This window comes from Prionailurus bengalensis, chromosome E1 (assembly GCF_016509475.1).
Source record: "Prionailurus bengalensis isolate Pbe53 chromosome E1, Fcat_Pben_1.1_paternal_pri, whole genome shotgun sequence".
In the NCBI taxonomy this organism is placed as follows: Eukaryota; Metazoa; Chordata; class Mammalia; order Carnivora; family Felidae; genus Prionailurus; species Prionailurus bengalensis.
The window spans coordinates 48,395,179-48,422,569 of NC_057347.1; the positions used below are offsets into that span (position 1 = coordinate 48,395,179).

The 27,391-nt window shown below is 42.1% G+C and overlaps 1 protein-coding gene across 7 annotated transcripts in view; it reads left to right on the forward strand.

Annotated features, from left to right (window-relative positions):
- CEP112 (centrosomal protein 112) overlaps positions 1-27,391 on the forward strand; it is a 427,630-nt gene that overhangs the window by 192,372 nt on the left and 207,867 nt on the right. For all 7 annotated transcript variants that reach the window (XR_006297953.1, XM_043585075.1, XM_043585077.1 and 4 more), the window contains one exon: positions 12,723-12,905. Coding sequence is in view for 6 of the 7 variants with exons in the window: in XM_043585075.1 (XP_043441010.1) it covers positions 12,723-12,905 (183 nt within the window). In the remaining variant the exon portion in view is untranslated. The remainder of the gene's footprint in view (positions 1-12,722; positions 12,906-27,391) is intronic.

Consider the following 27,391-nt stretch of genomic DNA (forward strand, 5'->3'; position numbering starts at 1 on the left):
CAAGATTTCCTGTTTCTTTCCTGTATAACCCATTGGAACAAAAAGACAATTCTAATTGTCTGCACAACCCTCATTCAAGCTGGAAACAAACAGCAAACCAGGCATGCTAGGATTTCCTGAACTATGGAGATTTTTTTGGCAGTCCCATCAGATCATTCTTTAGTCTTATATTTTATATCTTCTCTTTTCACTACAAAGCCTTTAAAGGGAAACGTAGTTCAACAGATAAACAAGTGGTCGAATTCTTGGGAAAGAATAGATAGTTATTGTCAATGATTGTTAAAAAACACCGAAGGGCCAGCCGCTTACACGTCACTATTACTTGAAACTTAAAAATATTTTGGCAGCAAAGAGAGTGTAAAGATGAGACAGATTATACCAGGTAAGTAAGTAGTTGGGAAATTTTAAGATCAGTTGAGATACTCAGTTTGCAGCTAGCCTGTGCTTCCCAGGTTTTTCCCCTGCCAGTGTTTTAGTTTTTTGTTATCTTGATTTTTTTTTTTTTTTTTTTTTTTGGCTTCATTGGAGAAGAAGACAGTACAAAGCAAGACGTAGAGGAAGAGAGTGAAGGCACTGACTAGTCAGGGTGCACTTCCCGCCCCCCTCCCCGGCCCCGCCCCCACAAGGCGGAGGTGTGCGGGCGGGACCCCAGCCCAGGGAGAGGGTGTTGGCATCAGAGGGGAGGGCTAGGCCTCTGCTGTAACTAGTGAAAAGAGGAGGGAGGACAGATGCACAGAAGTTTGTATATCTGCAGCAAGGAAATGAGGACACTCTTGTTCCTAAGAGGTCTTCCTTTGTGAGAGAGGAGGCGAGATGCCTTGCTGAGACTGGAGGAGTTATGTGGGCGGCAGGGTTGAGAGATGTGGGGGTCGTGCGATATTGTTGTGGAGATGGCATGACTGATCTGACTAGGACAACCTGGGTGAAACTTCTTTTTGGCACTGAGATCCCCGATGAGGTTAATGACCGTGAATTTGGAGGTCTCTTCAAAATGGATTTTCATGGGATTTCTCGCTTTCCGAACACGCAGGAGCATTCGTCGTACCTCGGGTCCGCTCTGTCATTCTCTTTGTCGTCGTCCTGCTCACTTATCTTACTCTTTCTAAGTCCTTTGGCTCGGCTTTCCTTTTCCAGTTTGTAACCAATAATTTTTGAGCCTAAGCTGCGTATCAGCCACCCTGTTCTCTCCGCGGTGGTCGAGGAAGAGGCATTCTGATCCAGTACTGCTGCAAGGCACACGTTGGTCCTACAGGCCACGGGCAAAGTGCCAGATTCCTGGACGTGAGCCTGTGGCGCCACAGAGGCTGGGCCTGTGTGTCCAGGCCTGTGTGTCTGTGGCCTGGGTCCACAGAATGGGCGTCGATGCTTCGTGAAAGGTGCGTACAGCTAAGCCTCTTCCTTTCTGTTTGCTTGCTTGTTTGGAACTTTCCTCATCTCAGTTAAGACAAATGCCCCTTTTATCTGGAGTGGGAATGAAGAGGGCGATGGTGAACACATCTGTTTTCAGTAACTGTAATGTGAAGCATGTATGTTTCATTTGAACAATGTTTCCTAGATAGTGGTATGGCTGATTGAGGATTCCCATTCCCTAGATCCCTTAGGAGTCTACAAGAGAAGCAGTGACTTTCCAACCATGCATTATTTAACGTATGTTTATTGAGCAACTACTTTGTGCTAAACAGTGTTCCAGGTGCTTAGGATATGGCAATGAACACAATAGTCTCTATTATTACGATAGAGGAGACAACAATACCTCTCTCTCTCTCTCTCTCCCTTTCTCTCTCAAAATGTAAGGTAAGGTAATGCTAATTGCTATGAAATAAAGCAAGATCAGATGTTGGAGTGAAAGGGCTATCTTGTATAGAGTTGTTTCACAGAAGGTGTTATTTTCGATAAGGTCAGTGAAAGGCTCTAAAGAAGTGACGTTCTGTAAATTAAAGAATTAAATTAAAACCTGCATGAAGGGAAGGAGGAGACCATACAAAACTTGAGGTACGGAGAGAATATTTTGCGTAGAAGGAATGGGCTTGTATGTGGCTGGCATGGAGTGAGTGAGGGAGAGAGTGTTAGGAGCCAAGGTCAGGCTGTGGACAGCTTGCACCATGTTCATGTCCCACTGTGGTGGGAAGCTTCGGTTTTATTCTGATGATGGAGAGCCGTGGGAACATTTGAGCAAGATCTGACCTGCTGCTTAACACGCCTTCTCTAGCTGCTGTGCAGAGCATTGATTGTAGGGGAGGCAGGGAGGCCAGCCAGGAGACGAAGGCGGTGGTCTGGTGAGAGACGACCCTGCTTTGGACCCAGGGGGGTGCGCTGGGGGGGACAGCAAGTGGTCAGATTGGGCCGTATTTTGTAGGAAGGACTTGTTAATGGATGCGAAATGGAGTGTGAGGGGAAGAGGGAACTCAAACACGACTCCTGAGTTTCCCAGCCCAACAACCAGGTGAATGGTGGTGACAGACACAGACCTGTGAGTAGAGAGAGAAGAGAAAGGAGGTCACAAGGCTGAGCCCAGGGCTACCACAACACCTGGAGATGCGGAGGAGGTGGAGGAAATACAGAGACCGGAAAGAACAGCCAATGAGGCAGCAGGGAGACTCGGAAGGTCTGTTTTCCCATAAACCATGTGCAGTGAGCGTTTCAGGAAGGAAGAAGTGAGTGACCTCTTGTTTCAGGTGTTGCCAAGAAGGGAAATCAGATGGAGACGGAGAGCTGGCCGACGGACTCGGCGAGAAGGTCTTTCGCCACCTCATGCAAGGCCAGTTTCAGTGGAAGGCGGGAACAGAAGCCTGAGTGATGGGGCCGGAGAGAGAATGGGACGTGAGCACCCCTTTTGGGAGATTTCGAAGGAGGGGAGCTGAGAAATGAGGTGGTAGCCTGAGGGGCATGCAGGGTCAACGGGAAGGTTTTAGAAAATGAGATAGGTACAAAGGTCCATTTGCTGATGACCATGGTCCGTTGGAGAAGACAGTGTCGGTGATGCAGACCCTGGTGGGATCATTGTGAGAGCAAGTGCTTGATTTGGCAAGGGGGGATGGCACCGGAAGGCGGGGCTCTCCTGAGGTGGCAACAAGGACGGCCACCCATTTGAGTCACAGGAAAGGCAGAGGCTACCTAGGCAGGTAGACATGTCAACGCGATGATGAGAGGAAGCCATTCCCTTCAAACTCTTTCTGTTGTTTGTTCCTGAATGCCACCTGCTCCATTCAAGATGATGAATGATTGTGAAGCATTATAGTAGGTGGTGTGTGGAAAGTAAAAAGAAAGTAAAGGCAGAGTCCATGTTTTGGAGGAATTTATAACCTGGTTGATCTCTTTGTCCTTCTGAAGCCCGTACTAGCCGTGAATCCCATGCTAGCCAGAAACTCTGATGATTTTTGTATTTCATATTCATTCTGCAGCAGTGATGTGCCAGATTAAGACAAGCTGAATGCATTTTAGAGGAACAGACATCAGGCAAAAGAAATTGAAACTAAAATGCGCAGTGAAGGCACGTTTTCCCGCCAAATGCTGAACTCTGTCTAAGAGAGTGAATTCTCAGTTAATGAATTTTCTCAATTTTGAGTGGCTTAAATTGACCATCATTAAACCGGGAAGAAGAATCTTGAAATATTGGACTATCTGAATGAATCCTTCCTGGGTTTTAACTGAGATCTGGCAGATAAGGACCCAGGAAATGGTAGCCAGTTTTCCAAAAAGTTGTGAAAGCTCAAGGTCATTGTTGTCCCTCGTGACCCGCAGGCGCCGGGAAGGTATTTTGCAGTGTTCGGTGGGAAAGAAGGCTGCAGAGAAGAGCGCTGGCTTCCGATACTTGCAGCATTTTCCCACCTTTCCTCCGTGGCTGCTGGCGCGCTGCTGGCGCGCTTGCGGCCTTCAGCCCTTAGGTATCCTGAGCTCTAGGAATGTCCGCTCGCTCTTGTCCCTGCTACTGATGCCTCAGTAGAGAGCAAGAGGGGAAGCAGCTGCACGTGCTGGCGGGCCCTCGTTCCATCCCGAATAGCAGTTAGCACAGCAACACTAACTTGCATAACTACACGGAACCGTTGACAGATTCCGTTGATGGCTTCTTCGGTCGTAGTGGACATCTAGTCCTGGAGCCCCACGGCCACCCGCAGGTGACAGGTTCTACTTTCTGCTCTTGACACACGGATGACTTTGTGCTTTTTGTTGTTGGTGGTGTTGGTGCCTGTTTCTGCGAAGATGTTGTCCGTGAGGCATTTTCTGTGCCAACTTGTGCTGAATTTTCACTCTGACTCCAAAGGCTCAGAGCAGATTGTATATGTCCTTAGGCTTATCTTTTCTTTTTTAAAGTTCTTATTTGAATTCCAGTTAGTTAGCATACAGTGTATTATTAGTTTCAGGTGTACAATATAGTGATTCAACCATTCTTCCCATTGCTCGGGGCTCATCATGATAAGTGTACTCTTAGTCCCTGGAAAATCCTTGTTTTTTTTCTTTAAATGGCCACCTCTTCAAAGTACCCCTTGAACCATTAACCCTATATGTATGTAATTACTCACAGTTGTTGAACGGACCTTCGTCTCTCTTTTTAAAAAGGTAGCACATTTCAGTAGTTGGTTTTACGAGGCATTGGTCTTCCCTGCGACTTTACTCAAGCTGAACCAGGCTGGGGGGATCCAGAACTGCCATAGCGTAGTACTGAGGAAGAGTTCAGAAAGTCTCAGGAAAATGAGAATATTCGAATGATACTGCTACTTTAGACCAGATAACCTACTCCGCAGGAGGGCCTAGAAGATACTGCCTTCACTGAGGTGTTGAGGAATGCACTGACGGTGGGGGCACTGATACTGTTGAGCAGCTACGCGGTGGCTTCCTCCACGTGCTGGCACCTGTCGCGGGAGATGCTGCCATGGAACTGGGCTGCCTGCTTCCAAGAGGGTGGTAGGGTTCCAAAATGGCAGACGCCAGCTGGAGGTGGGGCACTTGAACGTCAGACGGAAGGTAGAAGCGATTCCTCTAATGGGCGCCAAGGCTGGAGAGGCAATCAAGGTGTCTAGTCGGGCAGGGATATGTAAACAGAGATGGTGCCTACAGCAGTTGTCCCGGGGGGTAAGAGAGACAGAGACCGAGAGTACTACTTGCACAACATCAAGAAAAAGTCAAGAGCTGGTGAGTGAACTTTAGACAATTCTCCACTTGAGCGGAAAATCATGGTCCTTCATCCAGTTTCCAGATCTAAGTTCATAGTTCACGGACCCTTGATAAGGGTTCTTACAATGCCAAGTAAATATCTCCCCAAGGGGAGCTGTTGCCAGCTGACATGGTACATATAGCACACAGTGGAGGAAGCAGAAATTCCCCTGGAGTCTTATTCTGGAGTGACTCCTGTTAATGTGGTATAATTCCAGAAATTTCTGAGAGATGGATAAATAGAAGGATTTGTAGATACAAAGACAAAAACATTTTTTAAGAAATGAGACTATGCTGGGGTGCCTGGGTGGCTCAGTCTCTTGAGCGTCCGACTTCAGCTCAGGTCATGGTCTCACGGTCCGTGAGTTCGAGCCCCGCGTCGGGCTCTGTGCTGACAGTTCAGAGCCTGGAGCCTGCTTCGGATTCTGTATCTCTCTCTCTCTCTCCCCCTCCCCTGCTCATGCTCTGCCTCTTTCTGTCGCTCAAAAATAAGTAAATGTTAAAAAAAAAAATAAGTAAATAAATAAAAATAAAAAAAAGAAATGAGACTATACGGTATATTCTACTTATATTAGAATAATCTCATGTGAAATCAGTTGAAGTAAAGAAACAGGGAAAAACTTAAGGAATTTCTGAAGTGTAGAAAAATGTTTCTTTACCATATGACAACAGGTGATTTCTTAGAACGTTAAGAAATAAAGATAAAAAAATACATGGAGGTTTGAGTCATTTTGAATTTTATGGTTCGACTTTGAGAGCATTAGTTTCCTCACTACAATAAAAAAAAAAAAATTGACATGCTCAACCCTTCTTCCACCCAGTCCCCTCCCACTCTATTTCGTCAAATTATCATGTCATTTACACATCGTGGAGGGTTATAGCATTTGTATTCTGTTCTATAAGCACAAGGATCATAACATCATTACATGGAGTTCGGTTTTTATTGAAACCATTTTTGTGCTCACCACGGGGACATCCAGCACCCCCCCTCCATAGCAGTTTCCTTCACTGTGATTCATCTGTTGAGCGCTGAGATTTCATCACGGAGTTGTTTTTTCCAAGAAGGGCATATAATTGTTGTATTCGCTGCATTTTTGCATGCTTGAAAATCACTCTATGTTCCCTTAGTTTGGGCTGGGCATTACATGCTCTGGTGGACCTTTTTTCCCTGAAGCTTTGTACATATGGTTCCACTATATTTTGGCCCTGAGCTGCCCTGGTCGTCTCTTGGTTGCCTGGATTTCATCCTCACGTTTTTGTTTTTTTTTTCCTAGAGTGGTTTGGGTTCCATAGTTTCAAGTTTAGTTGTAGTATTCTTGAGCTGTTATTTTCCTCAATTGGAAAAAAAAAAAAGGCTTTTTGTGGCATACAGTGTGTTTCTTTGTTACACACACTCAACTCTTCCTTTATTCATTACAGGGAAATTTTCTTTTTTTTAAAAAAAATTTTTTTTAATGTTTATTTATTTTTGACAGAGAGAGAGAGAGACAGAGCATGAGCAGGGGAGGGGCAGAGAGAGAGGGAGACACCGAATCCGAAGCAGGCTCCAGGCTCTGAGCTGTCAGCACAGAGCCCGATGCGGGGCTCAAACTCACAGACCACGAGATCATGACCTGAGCTGAAGTTGGCCGCTCAACCAACTGAGCCACCCAGGCGCCCCACAGGGAAATTTTCTGATATATCTGTGTGTACATGGGTTTTCTTGCTATTTGCTCTCCACATTCTCTTCTCTCCTTCATTCTCTCAAGTCTTTTGTCAATGTCAGTGATTTGATTTTCAGCCACGTTTATTCAGTTGATTGTTGTTTCTAATGGAGAATTTACAATTAACTTTGTGATTGGGTTATTTTGGTCCTTGGTTAATTCTGTTGTTTTATCTTCTCGTCTATGGGTTCTTCTTCTGTCGCTGTTGTGCTCCTACTAGGTCCCCTGTCACTCCACTTGCTCCTGATTTTGAGGGTGTGTTTCCTTCCCTTGAGAATGATGGGCCTGCCTGCCTTTCTTCCTTCTCCTTCCCCACCTCTTTTAAAAAACGTTTTTATTTATTATTATTTTTTAATATTTATTTTTGAGAGAGAGAGAGAGAGAGACAGAGCACAAGCACAGGAAGGGCAGAGAGAGAGGGAGAGAGAGAATCCGAAGCAGGCTCCAGGCTCTGAACTGTCAGCACAGAGCCCGATGTGGGGCTTGCATCCACCAACTGGGAGATCATGACCTGAGCTGAAGTCAGATGCTTAACCGACTGAGCCACCCAGGTGCCCCTCCCCCAACTTTTAGTTTGTTTTTTAGTTGGTGTAATATTTTTATAGCTGTCTAGACACTTTTTCCTTTCATCTCACTTGGGCTTTAAGTGGGCAGCACTCTCCGAATCTATTCATTTTGGTTTATACACGTGAATTCTCTCTGACTCGATTTCTGCCTTTTTTTTTTTCAGCCTGTCTGTCTTCCTCCAGGTTTCAGTTTGAGGGCAAAGGTATTCTGTTGTATTTACTTTCTACAGCTTGAGATTAGGATAAGGTCGAGGAGGGGAACTTAGGTGAGGGCAGTGACACACTCTGTTAGAGAAACTGATACCTGCCGTGTCTTTTAACATTTTGCTAATGTCTTCCCCCAAGATTTGCTTTCTGTATTGGACCGGCTTTTCTTTTCTTTTCTTTTCTTTTCTTTTCTTTTCTTTTCTTTTCTTATGAGAACTCTGAAGCCTGTGCTTCGATCAGAATCAGCCACAATTGTTCACTTTCTCATCCATCTCTTTCCAGCAGCCATTTCCACTGATGCAGTTATGCCCTTACCCTTACCTTAGAAGATGTTCCTCAGCAGTACTTTGCTCAGCATTTCTGCCTCTGGGGAAGGAACAGAATAGTAGAACCTCTCTTTCTTTCCTTGACTACCACCCTTTGCCATGGATGGCCAAGGTGATAACCTTCTTTCCTTGTTTGGTTGTTGCCAGTGAATGTCCTATTATGTTTTACATTTGTTTTGTTCCTTTCACAATTTTTCAGCAGTCTTTCCCCAGAAGTTGTGATGCCAGGTGTGTTCGCCATGAGGCACTGGTCGCCCCGGAAGCCACTTGTTCCCTTCTTGCCAAAAGCATCCCATCAGCAGCTGAGTGACTGACTGTCAGGGTGTTACAGGGAAGTCTTGTGGATTAAGATGGACATTGTATTACCTTGGTAGGCTTCACCCGTGTCCAAACTTCAACTTTCATACTTCTGTTCACTTGAAATGAGAGCAGTCACCACTGAGTTGTAAGACGCGTCTATCCCGAGGGCTCCCAACTGGAGACTCCTCCCCTTCCTCCTTTCCCAGCCAGAGCATGCAGAGGACCTCTTTTTTCTACTTCCTGTAGCTTTAACCCATTCTTTTTAAAAAAAATTTTTTTTCAACGTTTATTTATTTTTGGTACAGAGAGAGACAGAGCATGAACGGGGGAGGGGCAGAGAGAGAGGGAGACACAGAATCGGAAACAGGCTCCAGGCTCTGAGCCATCAGCCCAGAGCCTGACGCGGGGCTCGAACTCACGGACCGCGAGATCGTGACCTGGCTGAAGTCGGACGCTTAACCGACTGCGCCACCCAGGCGCCCCAGCTTTAACCCATTCTTATACCAAGGCTTCAGAATATAGATTTTGTAATTTGGTTATGTTTAAGGTTATTTTAGTTAGTATTCTGTACCACCAGCCCCTTTAAAAAATATGTTGGATGTATTCTATCACTTCTATAATTATGCTTCTGGTTTTGGAATTTCTGACGTTGAGGTGTGTTACTGGGACATGTTGGTCTTCTGTGGGTTGTGTACTGAGAAGTAATGACTTCTTCTGTCCCCATTGTCATTTTCTTTATGAGATTTTTAAAATATGTTCAGGACACATTTGCCAGCACTGATTTCACTGGAAAGCAGTTACCAGGACTTAAAATATACATTCCGGGGCCCCCAGAGACTTGCGTATTTGGTGGTTCCATCTTGGTCTTTCTCAGAGCCTGGAATGTACTTCTGCTCTTGGACATGTACGTGAAGCCTCACTTAGAATGGGGATGCCGGCACCAGACTGCACGATGATTTAGTCTATGATGGATGGCTGTGCTTTCAGGGACTTCAGAACGTTAAAACTTCACTCTTGAACTTCATGTGTAGTCTGTGTTGGGGGGTAGCCTAGTGGATGGAGCATCATCTCCTATTTTGACCTACAAAAATGATAGTTGTTGTCAACCTAATAGTGTCTAGGCTATAAAGCCATTTTCTCACTTGAACCCCAACCACCAAGGCATCAAGCCCAGCACCTAAGGGCACTACCAGATGCTACCAGAAGCTTGCACTTGAGGGCTATTCACTTTACTCCCCCGGAAGACATGTCAAGCTGCCTTTTTTCTTAAGTTTATTTGTTTTGAAAGAGAGAGAGAGCGAGCAAGCGAGCATGTGCACATGAGCCGGCGAGGGACAGAAAGAGAGGGAGAGAGAGAATCCCAAGCAGGCCCTGTGCTGTCAGTACGGAGCCTGATGAGGGGCTTGATCCCACGAACCGTGAGCTCATGACCTGAGCCCAAATCAAGAGTCAGACACTTATCCGACTGTGTCACCCAGGCTCCCCGCCATCTGCTTTTGTACATGTAGGGCGGGTATACCTATCCAGTGTAGATACCTGGCCCATAGCCCCGTGCTTTCGGATTAGGGAACTTAAAGCTTTCCTTCCTTTATTACAGGGAGCTCTGTAGCTGGCCTTATTTGAGCACGTTCCTGGGTGATGGTGCATCCTATTTGCCCCTGTAGGATAGATTATGGGTTCTGGACCACTTCGACACAGAGACCTCGTTGTCACTGAACATTCGTCTTTGTGGATGCTGTGTACTTTTACATCCTCCACATTCTCTGCGATTTACAACCTCCTGGTCACCATTAACTCCGTTAGACATTATTGTTGGTCAACCAGAAGTATCTATTAGTCCAAGATAAAGTACTGTACTTCATGTTTGCTTTTGAGATACGCCCACAAGTGAAAGACGGAACTGGAAAAGCCAAAAAACTCTGTTAACGTTTACTTGCGTGGAAGGGGCTAGGGACCAGTGAAATCTTCAATTTAAACACAGGTCCACTTTGATGATGGCCTTTGTGGTTATGAATATCATCGTTAGGTTGTTTCCAGAGCATTAGGGTTTTTCTTCTGGACTCTGCTATTTATGAGGAGAAGACGTCTGCCGGAAGGTACTAACAGTGAGGAATCCTGGGCAAAGACCAGAAAGGGCTCATAACACCTAGAGGTTGGCCAGGTAGTGTTGGCGTGAGCAGACAGGCCTCTGCTATTTCACTTTAAAAGGCTCTCGCAACCTGAGATTTATTCATTCATTCACTAGCGTCACTGAGCAATGGGTCCTGACAAAATAACAAAGTACTACTAATTTATGAACATCTGGCTTTAGGCTCGAAATTCTACTATCTCTATTTCATTTGTTCCTGATTTTTAAAAATGAATAAACTGAAATCTGAACATGGGCAGGCCATTGATCAGTCTACAAGAGCTCTTCAAATAACTCGGAGAAAGTTACTATGAAAGTACCTTACTTAGAGCCTAGAGTGAGGCAGCGCCATTACTCACAATCTATCTCATAGTGACTCCTGATCGTGTGGTGTGTTTTTTCTTGGGGGAAAGAAGTTCTTCTGTACTTCTTCTGCCCTAATTACAGGTCAACTGGTTGCTTTTTCCTTGAGTGTATAAAATAATTGGTTTTCCATCAATTTTAAATCCTATCCATTCTCTCAATGTTCCTGAGACTTTGGAGAATCAGATCTCACTAGAACTTTCTACCTCCATCCACTTCTTTCAGTGTGTTATATACTTAAATGATTTTAATTAAAACTTATAAATTTATTATAATAATGCTTGCTAGTGTAACACTGAGTAGAAATAATAATGTGTCCAAGAACTAAAAATATTCTAACTCAATAATTCATAAACTCAGATGCCTGAAATAATGCAGTAATATCAATAAAACGTTGAATTCTTTTTTTGCGATTAACATCATAGTTGGGTGAATCACAGAGTAAAGCATGCACATTAATTTTAAATAAGAAAGCTTTATTACTTGGTAGATAAGCAGACGCTGTTTATGTTATTTTTTCTATATGTTGCCAACAGTAGAATAATATGGAAGAAAGATCCCTACATTTTAAGTAGGCACAAATTCACTAGAACGCGTCTTTGTTCTCAGATGCAAAATAAATATTTCTATATTATTTTATACATTATTTTGTTCTGATAAGTGGATATGAAGAGCAAGTATCCTTTTCTTTCTTCTAAATAGTATAGTACATTTATGAGTGGCCAGAAATTTCGTGCTCATTTTCCAACTCCAAGAAAAATCACAGTAAGGAAGCATGTTGAAACCTGTGTGTAAGCACATTCAGTTCGTGTTTTGATTCTTAATTTGCAATTAGAGGATGAGAATTTCAAATCTCAAAAGAAAAGAAGTTCTGAAATTTAGCGTAGCATGTACGCCTGGAGAAATGAATGCTATCGCTTTAAGATAAGGTAGGCTGGTGATTCATTGCACGACACAAGAAACAAGATCGATTTGGAGCAGGCTCCTACTGTTAGCTTTTTTGAAGATGGATTCTCACGCCGAAAATAACACAACATATTCTAGATAACAGCAGTTTTTTCCCCTGAAATCCACCAAAACTGAAGAAAAATCCAAGTGACTGTTCTTAGCAGCTGTGTGGCCTGGAGTTCACTGGGGAAGCTGGCTTCCTGCAGTCCCCTATTCATCACCTGCTTCAAAGACAGCCTGGCTGGCTATAGTTTGCAGGCCAGGTAGGGTGCCATTGTGCACAGTCTGGGAGGATTAGTATCAAAGCTGCGGCAACCAGGCCCTTGGTCTCGGGCTGCCATTCAGTCTAGCAGGGAGAGGCTAAGACTGGCCAAGGTCACAGTCTCCAGTGTGGAGTGGACTGGGAAAGGATCCTGAGAATAGAATGCTCTTTATGAAATCATGGCGCAAGCCTGCAGCACAGCAGGTGCCCTTCTGGAACACATAACATCTGTTTATGTTGGTATACCGTAGCTGACAACGAGATAATAGAGCTTTGAAATTTATCATTTTATTTTTTTAAAAAGACAACTGTATATACAATAATCCAGATGCGTATTTAGCTTCGATCCTTTATTTGAAAATCATAAAGAAAACTGACCGATTTAATTGCTGCTTTTTACGTGTATATATTTAAGCAAACAGCAACGCGTACTGACTATTAACCATTTATAACCATTGCTGATCAGTAATACCCGAATTCTTGGGTAGGAAATACGTGGCATTCGACATAATTTTTTTCAGTGTTCAGGCATTTATGTCAACAGATTGCAGAACGATTTCCTGAATATGCCCAACTGGCTTGAATATTAGGAGGTTTGGATAAAATCACCCCCTCCCCCCAGACGAGAGTATTTCAAGGGTGAGGTAATAATGACGCAAAAATAAAATTTTCAACTTGGACAAATTAGAGAAAAATTAAGCTGTCCATGAGTTGTCATGACGACAAGGATGTTCTGTTGATGAACTGTCCTCCTCATTGTCCAATCAGATAGTAGAGCTGAAGCTGGAGCATGAACAGGAGAAGACGCACCTATTACAGCAGCATAACGCAGAGAAGGATAGCCTAGTCCGAGACCATGAACGGGAAATTGAAAACCTGGAAAAACAGCTTCGCGCTGCCAATATGGAGCACGAAAATCAAATTCAAGAGTTCAAGAAACGAGATTCACAGGTAATTATCAATAATATTTGATAAAACGGCTATCTATTTTTAAAAAGTCATCAGCGTTTAGTGTTTTCTTATTATTCTTGTTGGTGCACGCTGTTTGATCATTTGCAAAACTGACATATAAATGTGATTTTTTTGTTTTCTTCTCCCCCCCTCCCCCCGTTTTGAGGATGAATAAGGCTTTAACTACAGAAACCACAGGTAGCCAGATTAAAAATCCCATGGCGCGCTATAACTTGGCCCCTTTTTTATAATCTTGTCTCAGTTCCTTTCATGATGGATTTTTTTTAAGGTATCTGCCCCTTACCCCTCCCCTCAGCCTCTGCAAATCCCTATGAAATATATCAGCCTTACTCCTTGCTTTTTGTTTTAATCTCTGTAGGTAATCAAGCAGCTGTTTTAATATTTGCTTTTCCTTCCTGGTGTTGCTTTTTTTTTTCATTAGACTCTATATTTGATTAGATCACTCAGATGGCAATTGGTAAAAATGACTCCAGAGAAGGGCTATTTCCCATCAGGTCTGTCGCTTTTTCCGACATGCACATGCCCCCCAGCCTCCACCTCTGTAGTCCCTGTTGGAAACCATTTGGCAGAATAACCCCCAGCTGTGGTAGCATTTGACTCTTCAAACTTACGGATGAAATGTGCACTGTCAGCATGGAAAATTATCTTTATAAATTTCAGATGAAAAAAAAATCTTATTGGGTGTGGGCATCTTTGTGGTACAATACGTTCTTTGGGGTATATATAATCAAAGGCCTTTCGTGTATCCTCCTGAGATTGGTGTGAAATTTTATTAAAGAAAAACTGAAGAGCAACTGATAACAAAAAAAGATAATTTTCTTTTCTAATAAAACCATATCATCGACTAGGTCTAATAAATACCTCTTTTCCCATTGAAATCTTAACCATATTATTCATATCACATACAAGCTTCTTCCTCAATATCCTTTCTCCCCAAATGATATAATTTTTAAACAATGAAATAAGCCTTCTATTTTTTATGACATGTGTTTAAACAATTTTTTAATCCTCTAAACTATAAAACTGCTGATTAAGTAAGATGTTTATTTCTTGGGTGGAGGGCGGGAGGCGGTAAGGCAAAGAATAGGAGTTCTTGGTTATTTTTCATTTGACCTTGAGTTGTCTTTTACCTTCAGAGAATGACTGGGGCCCAAAAGTATACTCAGCACAGATTTTTTTGGTCACTAATATACGCTTAAAGGAGAACTATTTTCAATTTGTTTTATGGGGGATTTGCTAACTAAAAAGGTAGTCATTGTAGTAGCCATGGTACCCGAAGAGTCAGGTGGTTCCTGCTAAGTCAATGTGGGTTATATTTTTGCCACCAACCTCATCAGAGCCTTTATAAAATATAAGCTGATCTTCCGATTGTTAGCCATATAATTTACTAAGACTATTTTCCAACTTAACATTCTCCTTCAAAGATGATGCTAAGCCTCAGCATTGTCTTCAATGATAAAGTATTTGGGTTCTGAGTCTGTGTAGGGTCTGTTTGCATAGTCGAATTGCGTCCGTGATACAATAAAATACCTTAATTTATATAACTCCCACTGTTTTGGTGCTGTTGTGGAAAGCCGACAGTAGTGGAGGCCAAATTTAGAGGAAATCTTTGTGATATTACATATGTCGTATCTGCCATATATAGGGTGCGGTTCACCCAATAACAAAAGGGAAATTTTAGAATTATTACGTATAATTAAGCCACAGGGAGAGTACAATAAGGTTCTTAATTGAATTTCTGCTAATTGAAATAATCAGTATGAGGACCATATGACCTCTTCAAATGCTGAAGCGCAGGATTGTGTTTCTCCTATTTTGTCTTTCTTGGAACAATTGGAATTGCTGTCATAGGAACGCCTAGTAAAGCAATGGAAACTTAGGCTAAATGCATTCTTGGTCTGAATGAAAATGATTTTCTGTGGAAGCCAAACTTGATTGATTGTTTTTAGAGAATGTTTTTTTTTTTTTAATTTGCCAATGAGTTGTATTTTTGAAAACCTTATCGTGTGTACCAAAATGCTAATAATTTGTATTTATTTTGGTTATTCACTGAGGGTATTAATTCAGGGTTTCCATCAGGTAAGTTCTAAATTTTCCAAATAAATCTTTTCATGATTGTGACTTAAATAATGTGATGTGTGAAGCCTTTTAAGTCCTGAATTCCATTCACAAATTTCAGAAAAACAAAGTGGACATATATTTTTAAAAAATAGAAGATCTTCTTTTCCAAATCACTGTTTTGTGGCTTGACACATGTATTATGTACCTTAAATATTGGATTGGATCATTTTTCATTTTAGGTCCAGAGAGATTTGATTTTCAGTTCACGTTTGGCTACTCCCGTTTAGCAATGGAGGCCATTTTGTAAAAAGGACTGTTTGAAATACTTAACCAAAAAAGGACCAGGGAAGTACCAATTTTGGATACTCTAGCTTTGCTTGCTGCTTTTTCTCCTATCAGATTTGTGAATTCAGACAATATAGTAAAAGTCTACTTTGGGCTTCTTCCATATATATTATGTATTATGTACTGATAAGAAAACCATGATCATAAAGTATAGTTACCTACCGTGAGGTAAATCATGTATCAGACAGGAACTCCCTTGTGGTGAATATGCTATATAATTATTACAGGTTACTTTATACCCAAGGAATTTCTGTTTTCTAGAGAAATCATAAGGTATGGCAATGCAACTAAAGATAAGTAACCATTTCTTTCATTTTATTTGGTGTATTTGGATAAGTATTCTATGCATATATTATATCTTTGTCATAATACCTTGACTTCCAATGGTAGGATATTTTATGTGGTGATACTTACATTTGCTAAAAAGCACATTAAATTTTATCACCTTCGTAGAAGATGGTCAGCTTGGTGTCTACCTGAGGTTACAATGTTTAAGAAAAAGCATCCAGATCAGTAGGTACCAAGACATATAGAAAGTCGCAGCCTCAGTGTCAGATATTTCTCCTTTGCCAGATCCCTCTTATTGAAATTAATTTGGAGGATGATTTGATTGACTTCATCATGTTTTTTTCACATAAAGAAAATTCATAGTTTTGTTATGATCATCTTAGGAGAACCTCTTCTAGCATGGTGGTTCTGCATGTGATTTTGCTTTTGAACTGCAGTGTAGTGAGAGAATTTCTCAGTTTATTCCTTTGAATTATAAGAAAAACAGAACGTAGGCTCCCTGACTTTTTAGTTGTTCTCTTAGGACCCTGAACCACTTGGAGATCGCTTGATCTTTTATGTTTGTTGCCAGAGTGAGTGGTGTGTATGAATATTGTAGAGGACCTTTGAGATCCGCCCCAAAGGTGGGGTTCCCATCATAGGGCAGCTGTCTATGTCACGTGTTGAGGTACGGGCCCCTGGAAGACTCAGGGTGACCACAGCAGCCACTGTGAACCACCGTCAGTAGAAGGCAAATTAATAGAGCTGACTTGGGAGACGGTTGTCACGAGATCCAAAAATACATGAAACTTAAAATTTGCATATAGGAGATGGAATCTTTCCTAACTTTGGGATCTTGATGCCTTTCTTGATTTCCTAACCTGAGAATCATGATGCTATTATGAACGAGTTTTGCATAATAAATGGACAGAACATCTTGGTTTTGCCATATTGATTCACAGTAAGAGGCTGTCCTATGGCTAATAGTAAAATGTAGGGTTTTCAGAAATCTTCTTCTTTCCCTCTTCTACTTAAAAAAAAGATCTCCAGAAAAGATGTTTGTGGTAAGACAATTGTAATTTTTAAAATTATATCTCAATGACATCACTTTCTTTTCCATGAATTTGGTAATCCGGGCCCAGATTAAAAATGTTCATTTCTAAAACTGGGTGTGTGCCTGTGTATGGTGGACTAAATATTGGCTGTTCTAAGATTCTTCTCAGGTTACTTATGGATGAATTGAGCAATATGTACATTCTAAACATTATAGCTAAACCTGTACATGGTCTTTGGGCTTTTTTCGGGTAGCATTTTTCCATTGGAAACATTGATTTTAATTTTTTTATATGTCAACCACTTTCAAAAGGGATGTGAGGCGGCATTCTGTAATAAAAAAAACATTTAAACAGCTAAAATATAACTGAAAATAGTAATTAAGCAATAAACGATATTCACTCCATCAGGAAACCTATACTACTTTTAAAAATGCTTTAGTGACGTACCAGTTTTAGCTCTGAGCACACCTAGAAGCCACAGTGAAGAGGGGAACATGATGAATTGTGTCATTCTGATGATCTGTGAAAGAAATCATACCAGTTCACTTTTTTTCTAGCTCCCAATTCTGAGAGAAATGTATGACAGAGGACTTAGCCTGAAGGATACTGACCAATAGAACTGTTGACATCTCTATGTATTAAAACATTTGGAAATGAAATGTGGCGGGAACATCTTGGAGTCTTTAAGTACTTTCACAAAATGTAATGAGCAGGTTATATTTTAACGCGCCCACGTTTCATTTTGATCAAATAAAATGGTGAATACCATCATGCTCAATATCAAAAAACACACGTGCTTCAGGAGATCCAATTTTGTACATATGAATCAAATGAAAGGATATATTTTTTTTCAACGTTTATTTATTTTTGCGACAGAGAGAGACAGAGCATGAACGGGGGAGGGGCAGAGAGAGAGGGAGACACAGAATCGGAAACAGGCTCCAGGCTCCGAGCCATCAGCCCAGAGCCCGACGCGGGGCTCGAACTCTCGGACCGCGAGATCGTGACCTGGCTGAAGTCGGACGCCCAACCGACTGCGCCACCCAGGCGCCCCTGAAAGGATATTTTAAATCGCGAGACTAGCAAAGTCTAGTACTTTCATTATGTGACTGATCCTGTAGCCCTTGCAAAGCATCTTTAGAGAAACATGGCTGAGATTAGAGGTAGTTTAAAAGCTAATGCCCAGCTGTTCATTTCGAAATCTGTTGCTCTCCTTCTTCCAGCTGATTCTCTTGTCCTCTGAATTTATACTATGGAAAACTATAAGAAATAAAAGCAAGTGGTAATTTGGTTCAGGAGCATAGGGTATTTGTACCTATACTAAAACAGTTCCCTTTCTCCCTCCATGACCAAAATGGCATTTCATCGTCTTTTATTCACTAAGATCATTTACTTGGTTTTGAGGTAGTAAATATTTTCATTTCTTTGGGTCAACTGGACAGATCATGTGGAAAAAACAAACTATGTAAATATTTTCCCCCTAGGGTAATGAGGCTGTTGCGGTCAATGTAACCCTGCTTTTTTGTTCCCTTCCTGTCCCTGGTGACACCCACAGTCACATCAGAGTGGATGCCTGGTGTTCCAGCTGTGTGCACACCGTGCTTTGATACTTACCCCCGATACACTAAGTTATTTGGAGTAGAGGGAAAGAGGCATGGACTTAAGCGTGCTTTCAGTATTAGGTGGGGTTTGCTGCAATGCACATAATGTGTAATGTCAGACATAAGAAGGGTTGGTGCGAAGATGTTTTTAATAATTTATTATTCTGTGAAAAGAAAGTAAGACTTTTTCAGTGGACTTGTGGTAAAACCACACATTTCAGGTTTCAATTTATTTTCTTTAGATGAAGCTTTATGGTATTATCGAAGAGCTGCATTTAAGACGGATCAAAAACTTACTGCATACATTTAGAATATAAACAGAGGTTTTCCTAACTGAGCCATTTTGAAAAGCCTGTGCAGGAAATACTGTTTTTCTGATACCAAAAGCACAGGTTACACAGAAATTTCCAAGGAGGATCAAAGTTCATTTCATATTTTGACACAGATATATTGATGCAAAGATCCTGTTTTATCAGTAGCCAATGGTGTTTTGTCTAATAGTATTACATATGAATTTAATAATGTTTTATTTATATGTTATATGTATTACTATGTATAAGAATACTATTTCTTAGGTACTTAATTAGGAGAAAATATAGGAAGATGACCTTTCAAAGTAAAGTTTACATTTTTTGTAGATCACTAGCCTTCGTTTTCCATTATAATTCTAGAATTCTGTAATTATTTTCATCTTATAGGCACACAAATAGCGTATATTCCTATAATTAAACTATTATAAATAATTCAACTTGGTCCTCGTCGTGGAGAAAATTACATTACGTTGAAAAAACAATAACAGGCTAAGACAAGGAAATTGATTTCTCTAGGAATGATCCATTTGTAGAAGTATTATACAGTGTATCTTTAGTCCTGTGCATATTTTTTAAATGTGGCAGTTACCATGGAAACCACATTCCATGGCATGTGGTCCACTTTTAGATAAAGCATATTCCTTTTAAAGACAAACCTTCCAAATAATGGCATGAAGTATTCCCTTTGAATCAACAACTTTGTGTCAATTAAATGATTGCTTTAAAAATCCGTCTTTTGTTCTCACTCTACTTCATAGATTTTTTAGATAGATTAAAGTTGTTCTGGAAGAAGTAATAACTAAATGCTGGAGATATTTAAAATAGGGGGTACAGTGGTGAAAACCGGGGAGATGGCGAGGGACAAGTGTGTGGACACAGGACGTTGTGCCGGACGTGCACCTGTGCAGGTATCTACGTATCCAGCAGCAGCATAGCCAGACTGAGTAAAGAGATGACCACATCCAATTATTCTCAGTTTACAGATGAAGAACCTAGGGTTCAAGGCCACTACCTTGCCCAAGGTCACAGAACTAGCAAAGCAGGGCTCCTTAATCTTAATTCAGTACTCGTTCTCGATCCCCCAGCCTCTTGCAAGAGAGCTTTTAGATTTGGGGAGAGACTTGGACATGGCAAAAAAGGCACAGGGTTATACGTGAGCCCTTGCCTAGCGTGAGAGAGACGCTGGTACCCTGCTCCCCTAGCTGAGAGGCTCCTCACCATTTGCATTTCTTTCCGTGAGTTGCCATACTTGCCGTTGCTGCAAAGTCATAATTGAATCCTGCTGCGTGAGTTCCAGCTTTAGTAAGCAGTACCTCCCTGAACAGCACTGAATTCCTGTGCTTGTTTGTGCTTAACAGCGGCGGCGGCAGCAGCAGCAGCAAATGTTTATTGCGTGCTTTGCGTGCACCAGGCTCTCTGCTAGGTCCTTCGCAATGCACCATCTCTTTGAACCCTTCCAACCCCCCGTGAGGATTAAACTTCCTATTTGGGAGCTCTGTTTGGACCTTCTTGCCTGGGTCCAAAGATGAATGTATGTTAGTCCATTTTATCAAGGAGACAAGTTTCAGAAAGCATAAGTAGAATGCCCAAGGTTACAAGTGTGTGGACGCAGGACGTTGTGCCTGTGTAACTTAGTAGGTAAGTTAGTGTAGCTGAGACTCGTGTGGCAGAGTCCCGTGCCCCATATGCCTACTTGTGTGTGAGTCCGTCGTCTCTGAGTTTCATTTATTCTGCATAAATTCCACTATATTTTCGATGTTGGATTGTCAACTCATGGCTAGATTTAACGTACTGATACCCATACCTCAGACCGTTTAAATCCAAATCAAGATTGAGCAACGGTTTCAAACTTTCTCCGACGCCACAAGCCATGGCTGTGTGTCTCTCTTCTGAGACACATTTAACTCCGAAGAGATAGGCAGTTCTTAATATTTTATTTGGAAGAGAATTCCTTCCCACAAATTTCAGAATTTGGAGACTGGAAAAATAAATACGTTTTTGAAATGGGTTCACTTTTGGCTTTTGCATTATTACTGAAATGAGAAGATGTGTCTAGAGGAAGAATGTAGGAAGCTTTTACGTCAATGAACCTACCAATCTCGATAAAAATTAGCAGGAATCTGCAGTTGGCACTGGTGAAATGAGCTTTGGTGTCAATGGCCTATTATAGGCGAACACCTATCATAGTCACACACCAGTTTGGAATGTCACATACGATCCCTTCACTTTATGGAATGAATTTTTAAATCTCAAAGACTTCAGTTTCCCAATTTTTCCCCTAAGGGAACCCGTGTAATGATCCTTATTGCGTGACAACAGCTAGTCCAAACCTTTTAGAAGTGAGGTCAAGGCAGTTTAGTAAATTCAAACCCAGAGACTGTCTAGAAATACAAGGAATAATTAGAAACCGTGTTTCTTTTAGAATCCTCAAAGACAATTTATGTTGATGCAGTTATAGCTCAATTCTAGACTGACTTTGGTCCGGATGAGAAGTTTTCAGATGAATTCTTCTCTTTACATAAAATACCCCAGAGATAAATTGTTATTCCACATCCTGAATGTCATTCCCATTGACATAAGGAAAAATTGCCTTCAGTTATTTTTAGCGTATTGCTCCTCCTTGTCCTTTTCACCTCTGCCTCAAAAAAATTACTAAGAATGTTGGCAGAAATTATCTTTGAGGAAACACTGCATGAATAACTCTTCTTTCTTGATGTCTTGGAAAAGTCGTTTTTGGATTTCTGACTCAGTCCGTTCTCTGAGAGACATCCTTGATGTCTTTATTTATACATTTGAGGTAATTTTTTGTGACAGAGAGGTCGGAGCCAAAGTGCAAGAAATGATTGGCAAAATGATGATATCATCACACGTTCAAAGCACTGGCAAATTGAAGCTTATTAAACTGTCATTTTGTCTTCCATTCAGGACTAATTGGAATCATGCCTAGTTGCATGATAGGAAAGATACTTAACACCTGAGAATTTCTCATGAGAAAAATGACAGGAATTGATGTCAGGGAGACCGTAAACTCATGTCTGAGGAGGGGAGCAAGGCATTACATGAAAATAATAGTCTATTTTCAAGCTACTTTAATGTTTGTGTACAGAAAATGTTTGAAAAATACTGTTAATAGGAGATAATAAAAAAAACTGGCCTAACTGAGACTTAAAGCACTGAAATTGGTGGATTCATGTGAAACTTGGGAGTAGCGTTTTCCCATTGAAAGGAATGTTAAAATTCAGCGAAAATTCTTTTCCGTCACTTATCTTACATTGTTACCTGGCCTCTCAAGTATTTTCGGATAATTGTGTCCTGGGAGGTTGGAGAGAGATCACGAGAAATCAGAAAGAAACTGTACACAGTTCGACTTGCAGGGATGGAAAATGTGTGTTATTTTTCCGGTTCATTTTGATTTGTTTTCCTTAGGTATGAGGTCAAGGCCTAACAGTATTAGTCCTATTTGAAAATGAGATAATGGCATCCTCTGAGAATGAAGTTTGCTGAAGTCTGTGGCCTGGATCGGGGGTCTCTTCCCTTGTTAGTGGGGGCCATTGTAATGCAACATTAGTCTTGCATTGTGCCTGTGTGTGTGTGTGTGTGCGCGTGCGCGTGCTCAGGTCTCTCCCACTGATATCACTCTGTGGTACACAGGAGCTTCCAGTGAACATGAAACCAACAGCCCAGCCAGCCCCTAGCATCTCAAAACCAGGGAATTTTCCAGTGGAAGGACTCGAAAGGTACAGGTCTTTAAAAAGGTTAAAATTAAACTGGTGATTCATTCATCTTAAGTTTGCCTCTTAAGTCAGTATTTATTAATGAAACAAACCCCAGATCCCTAGGGTCAAGCGGGACCTTATTTATTTTGTTATTTGCAAAGATGTCATTTAATGTACAAAATCCATGTGTTCACCAAATGTTTCCCGAAGAGCTAATTTTTTTGTAATGTAAACGTTATCCTCACTTGTTGGGCAAGTTTTATAGTAGCTCCAGATAAAGTGATGTTGGCATGGGCAACGAAAGTGGAGTGTGAGGTTTGAAAACTTTTGTTCTTCAGTTATTCAGAAATTATGCCAAAGCTGTCATTAGACAAAAGCCATGAGTTCAAGGGGTACAGGGTGTTGCCAGCCGCTATTAATGTCAATCCTGACTGTTCATATCCTGGTTCAGACTTTGGGAAACATGGAGATGCACTCGTGTACTTAGACCTCTGGGATCATTGCTAGTGACGGCAGTAAACGTCACAACCCGTGCCTACAAAGTTGGCATTTCTTAAAATAAGTCATTCAGTTCAGAAATAAGACTAGTAAATCTTCTCCTGAAAATCATCATTATCATTAACTATTCTGATGGCTTTTTGAAATCTTACTGTTCCACACTGATGTCAACAAAAGGGAACTGTGACTTCAAAAGTTTAGTAACTGTGACTCTTCAGATAACGTATGAATCAAGTTTATTTCCATATACATTTTTCCATCTGTAAAAATTGGGCAGAATTATGTATATGGAATTTCCTCATGACAGAGACTTGATTCAGCTTGATTCATTTATTCGATGAAGATTTCTTGAGTGCTGTTCTGTACCAGGCCCTGAGGCTGGGTGTTTCAGCCAGGTGTGTTTCACATCCTGGTGCATGTGCATATTGTCCGAGGGTTATGTAGAGTGTGGCCCATCTAGCCCTAAGGGGGTTCCTGCTCTGGGTATGGAAAAGAACAAGAGAGACCAATACTCTGCTCTAAAGGAACTTACACTTGAATGGGGGAAGGCAGATGATAACACAAAAACAGCCAAAGTGACAGGGAGAGCATCACATAGCAATAACGGGTAGGTTGAAAATTAACCCAGAGAGGTATGACAGGTGACTGAGTGATTGTCTTAGCGAGCCACCAGAGAAGGCCTCTCCAAGGAAGAGCTGTCTGAGCTAAGAAAGATCTGATTGAGGAGAAGCCAGCCAGGCTGCGGGGACAACCAGTGAGGAGACCCTGGAGGAGAATAAATGTGGTGTGTTCAAGAAATAAAAAAGGAAGTCTGATGGCATGAACGTAGCAGGTACGGGGAAGGTTACAGGGCCTTTGAAGAACTGGGATTCCATTTTATTAAAAAACAATTTTTTTTGATGTTTATTTTTGAGAGAGAGAGAAGAGAGCATGCGAGCACGCGAGCACGAGCGGGGAGGGGCAGAGAGAGAGGGAGACACAGAATCCGAAGCAGGCTCCGGGCTCTGAGCTGTCAGCACAGAGCTCGATGCGGGGCTCAAACCCACGAACCGTGAGATCTTGACCTGAGCCGAAGTCGGCCGCTTAACCGACTGAGCCCCCCAGGTGCCCCTGGAAGACAATGAGAGGATTCCAAGCAGTGATGTGACAGGATCTAGTTCATGTTTTTTGAAGTCCATTCAGGCTGTTGTGTGCAGTCCTGGGTTTCTATTTGATATATGTATTTGGGTCAATAGGACTTCCTGATGGGTTAGGTGTGGGAGGGGAAGGAAAGAGGATTCTTTAGAGTTTTAGTCTGAGCTGTTAAGATAAATGATGGGGTCAAATATGACGATGATTCGGAGGGAATAACAACAAAATCAAGAGTTCTGTTGTTGCCAAGCTGAGTTTGAGTGACATCTTTAACATCCAGATGGAGATGTGTCAGCCGAGGAGTTGAGTATACGGTCAAGGTTCCAGAAAAAGGAATTTGGACATCATTGCCATGTAGATAGAAATTAAAGCATGGACCTTGAAGCAATGACCAGTTTCTTATCAAATATGAAGACAGTGATGCTGGTTCATGGCTCTACCACTTAGCGGCTGCTATAAACCTGAGTGACCTCTTTCATATCTCTGGTCATCATTTTCACATCTGTAATATTCATTCATTCATTCATTCATTCAGCATCACCTGTTGAGCTGCTGCCACCTGTCAGTCACTATACTAGGCTTTGGAATATTAAAAAAGGAACGATCCCTGCCCTCCAGCTTACAGTCTCTGGGACAATAGGAATTTTGCATCTGGAGGGTAATATGATTCATACCAACGGATAGGAGCAAAGAATGCCTTCCTTTAACATAGACGAAGGATGCATCTTACCACACATAAGAGCAGACATAGTAACACCCTTGATCAGAAGGACACCCTGCCCGGGCCCTCGAGTCCCCATGAAGGCATCCCTTTGCCATTGACACCACCCGATTTAGCGTGATGTCTTAATGAGCCCCTTTAAAATACTTCCTTCACCATTCAGTAGGGTGGAGGGAGATCAATATCTTCCTGGCCCCTTTCTATTGTCTGGAAACTTCACCTGCATGCCTGCCTTGCCCACCAAGTGTGTAAGGAACTGGTAACTATATCAGCATGAAAACGGACAGTTTTATTCTGTGGCCTTGTCTAGTGTGCCTGGCCTTTAAGCCTTCCAGAGTTACAGATATAGATATGTGTGTGTGTGGGGGGGGTGTATACACACACAGTGTTCTCCCAAGCAGGGTTTATTAGCATATAGGAAGATAAAATGTAGAACTTCTTTTTACATGCACTTGTATTTCATCTTGTAATATATATATATATATATATATATATATATATATATATATATATCTCAAAGTACAGCAAAGTGATAAAGGTACTTTGATCCCAAGTACAGAAGATGCGTCTATCATGTGGTATGGGGGCATCAGGTTTGGGGAGGTAATGAGAAGAGATTGAATTAAAGGAGATATCATATGCATTGCATTTCAAAAATGAGTGGAGGGGCGCCTGGGTGGCGCAGTCGGTTAAGCGTCCGACTTCAGCCAGGTCACGATCTTGCGGTCCATGAGTTCGAGCCCCGCGTCAGGCTCTGGGCCGATGGCTCGGAGCCTGGAGCCTGCTTCCGATTCTGTGTCTCCCTCTCTCTCTGCCCCTCCCCCGTTCATGCTCTGTCTCTCTCTGTCCCAAAAATAAATAAACGTTGAAAAAAAATTAAAAAAAAAAATGAGTGGAAATTGGCTATGCAAATTAGACTCGGGAAAGCATTCCAAACAGGACTAGCATAAGCAGTACTTGGAGACAGTTTGTACCACGTTGAGAAGTCTGGACTGGATCCCCATGTACACTGCCCCCAGTCTGGGGTTTATACGCTCTGTCTGTGTTGCCATTTCTGTGTCTTCCATTTGTCTACCTCCTTGTCCTCCTTGTAACTTACTACCCCTTCTGGTAATTATTTAAAACAGTGTTCTCCCAAGCAGGGTTTATTAGCATATAGGAAGATAAAATGTAGAACTTCTTTTTACATGTACTTGTATTTCATCTTGTCAAAATACCCATTTGGGGTGAATCTTTATAACGTACATAATGTATCAGTACAGTGGTGTTACAGATTTATACATGTACACACTGGCTTTCATGCCCCAATTACATTTTTTTTTCATGTTTATTTATTTATTTTGAGATGACAGAGAGAGAGAGAGGGAGGGAGAGAGAAACCCAAGCAGGCTCTACACTGTCAATGCAGAGCCCAATGCGGGGCTTGATCTCGCAAATCGTGAGGTCATTACCTGAGCCAAAGTCAAGAGTCGGACACTTAACCGACTGAGCCACCCAGGCACCCCGCCCCAAATTTTTATGATAGAAATGTCCAATAACAAACTTTAGGGATCATAACTGTCAACAATCAGAAGTCACTGAGAAACTTTAAGCAGAGGATTAGGAGGCAGAAGGGAGTGACATTGGAGGCTGGGTGACTAGCTAGGAGTCATCCCAGATGATGAGGGACTTGGCTAAGGTATCAGCAGTGGGTGAGTTGACATGGCAGTGAGGGAGAGAGAGGAGACCCAGGGATGTGGCTTGCTGTGCCACCGGACACTTAGGTGTCCATGTTATTATGTAAGTAAGTGGAAATGCAGGACTAGGGTTCAAAACAGAGCTCTCCTTTGGGGATACAGATTTGAGAGTCACCGGGATGGATAGTAATGGATACCAATGGTGAAGGTGGGTTTTCCTAAGGACCTGGAGTAGAATGAGAATAGCCGACACTCGTTGCCTAAGGGAAGGCGGAGGAAAAAGAGCAGGTCAAGAAGACTGAGAGAGTGGGTCAAAGATGATAGGAAGGGACCCGAGAGAAAGTGGCATTTCACGAGCGAGGACAAATCACAATACTTAACTTCTGGATTGTTTATAAGAATTCGAAATGGCAAGTATTTTTTAATAACCTGATAAATATCAGTTTGTTTATTTCAATTTGTGAACTGTGGCCACACAACATAAATAGACTACTGCACCAAACAGCCAACAGTCCCTGAAGACTGGCCCCACAATCCTGGAGCCAGACGTGGGCTTTGAGAACAGCGAGCCCATTTCAGAGATGGGAAACACGAGACCCAGGAAATGAAGCCGCTCGGGCGGATAGTGGCAGAGTCGGGTATGGTTTGCAGGCATGACTAAACCAGGCTCCCGTAGCAATGTGGGGAGGGTCAGCTATGTGGCCTGCTCCGTGCCTGCGTTCCCTCCACTGCTCCTGGGACCAAGGAGGTATCAGGTGCACAGAGAGCCTTTCCAGGTTGGGTACAGAGAACGGTTTCACAGCTCACCTAGGGAAGCAGGGATCTATTGTCTAGAATCACCCAGTAAGATACAAATGAACAAGTTTTGCCTGGGTCTGTGTAAGAGCCAAGAGTTTGAGGGTCTGAGATGGGAGGGAGAACATATCTAGTGTCAGTTGACAGGAGGTAAGATCACAAGCTTCTCTGAAGCTCCCCTAAAAAGCCCAGGTTCTCAGACTGAGTCACTGTGCTGTGAAAAATCTCCCGCCCAGAATAGTCAACCACCGTGCCTGGGATCTGTCAGTTACATTGCTTGAAATATCT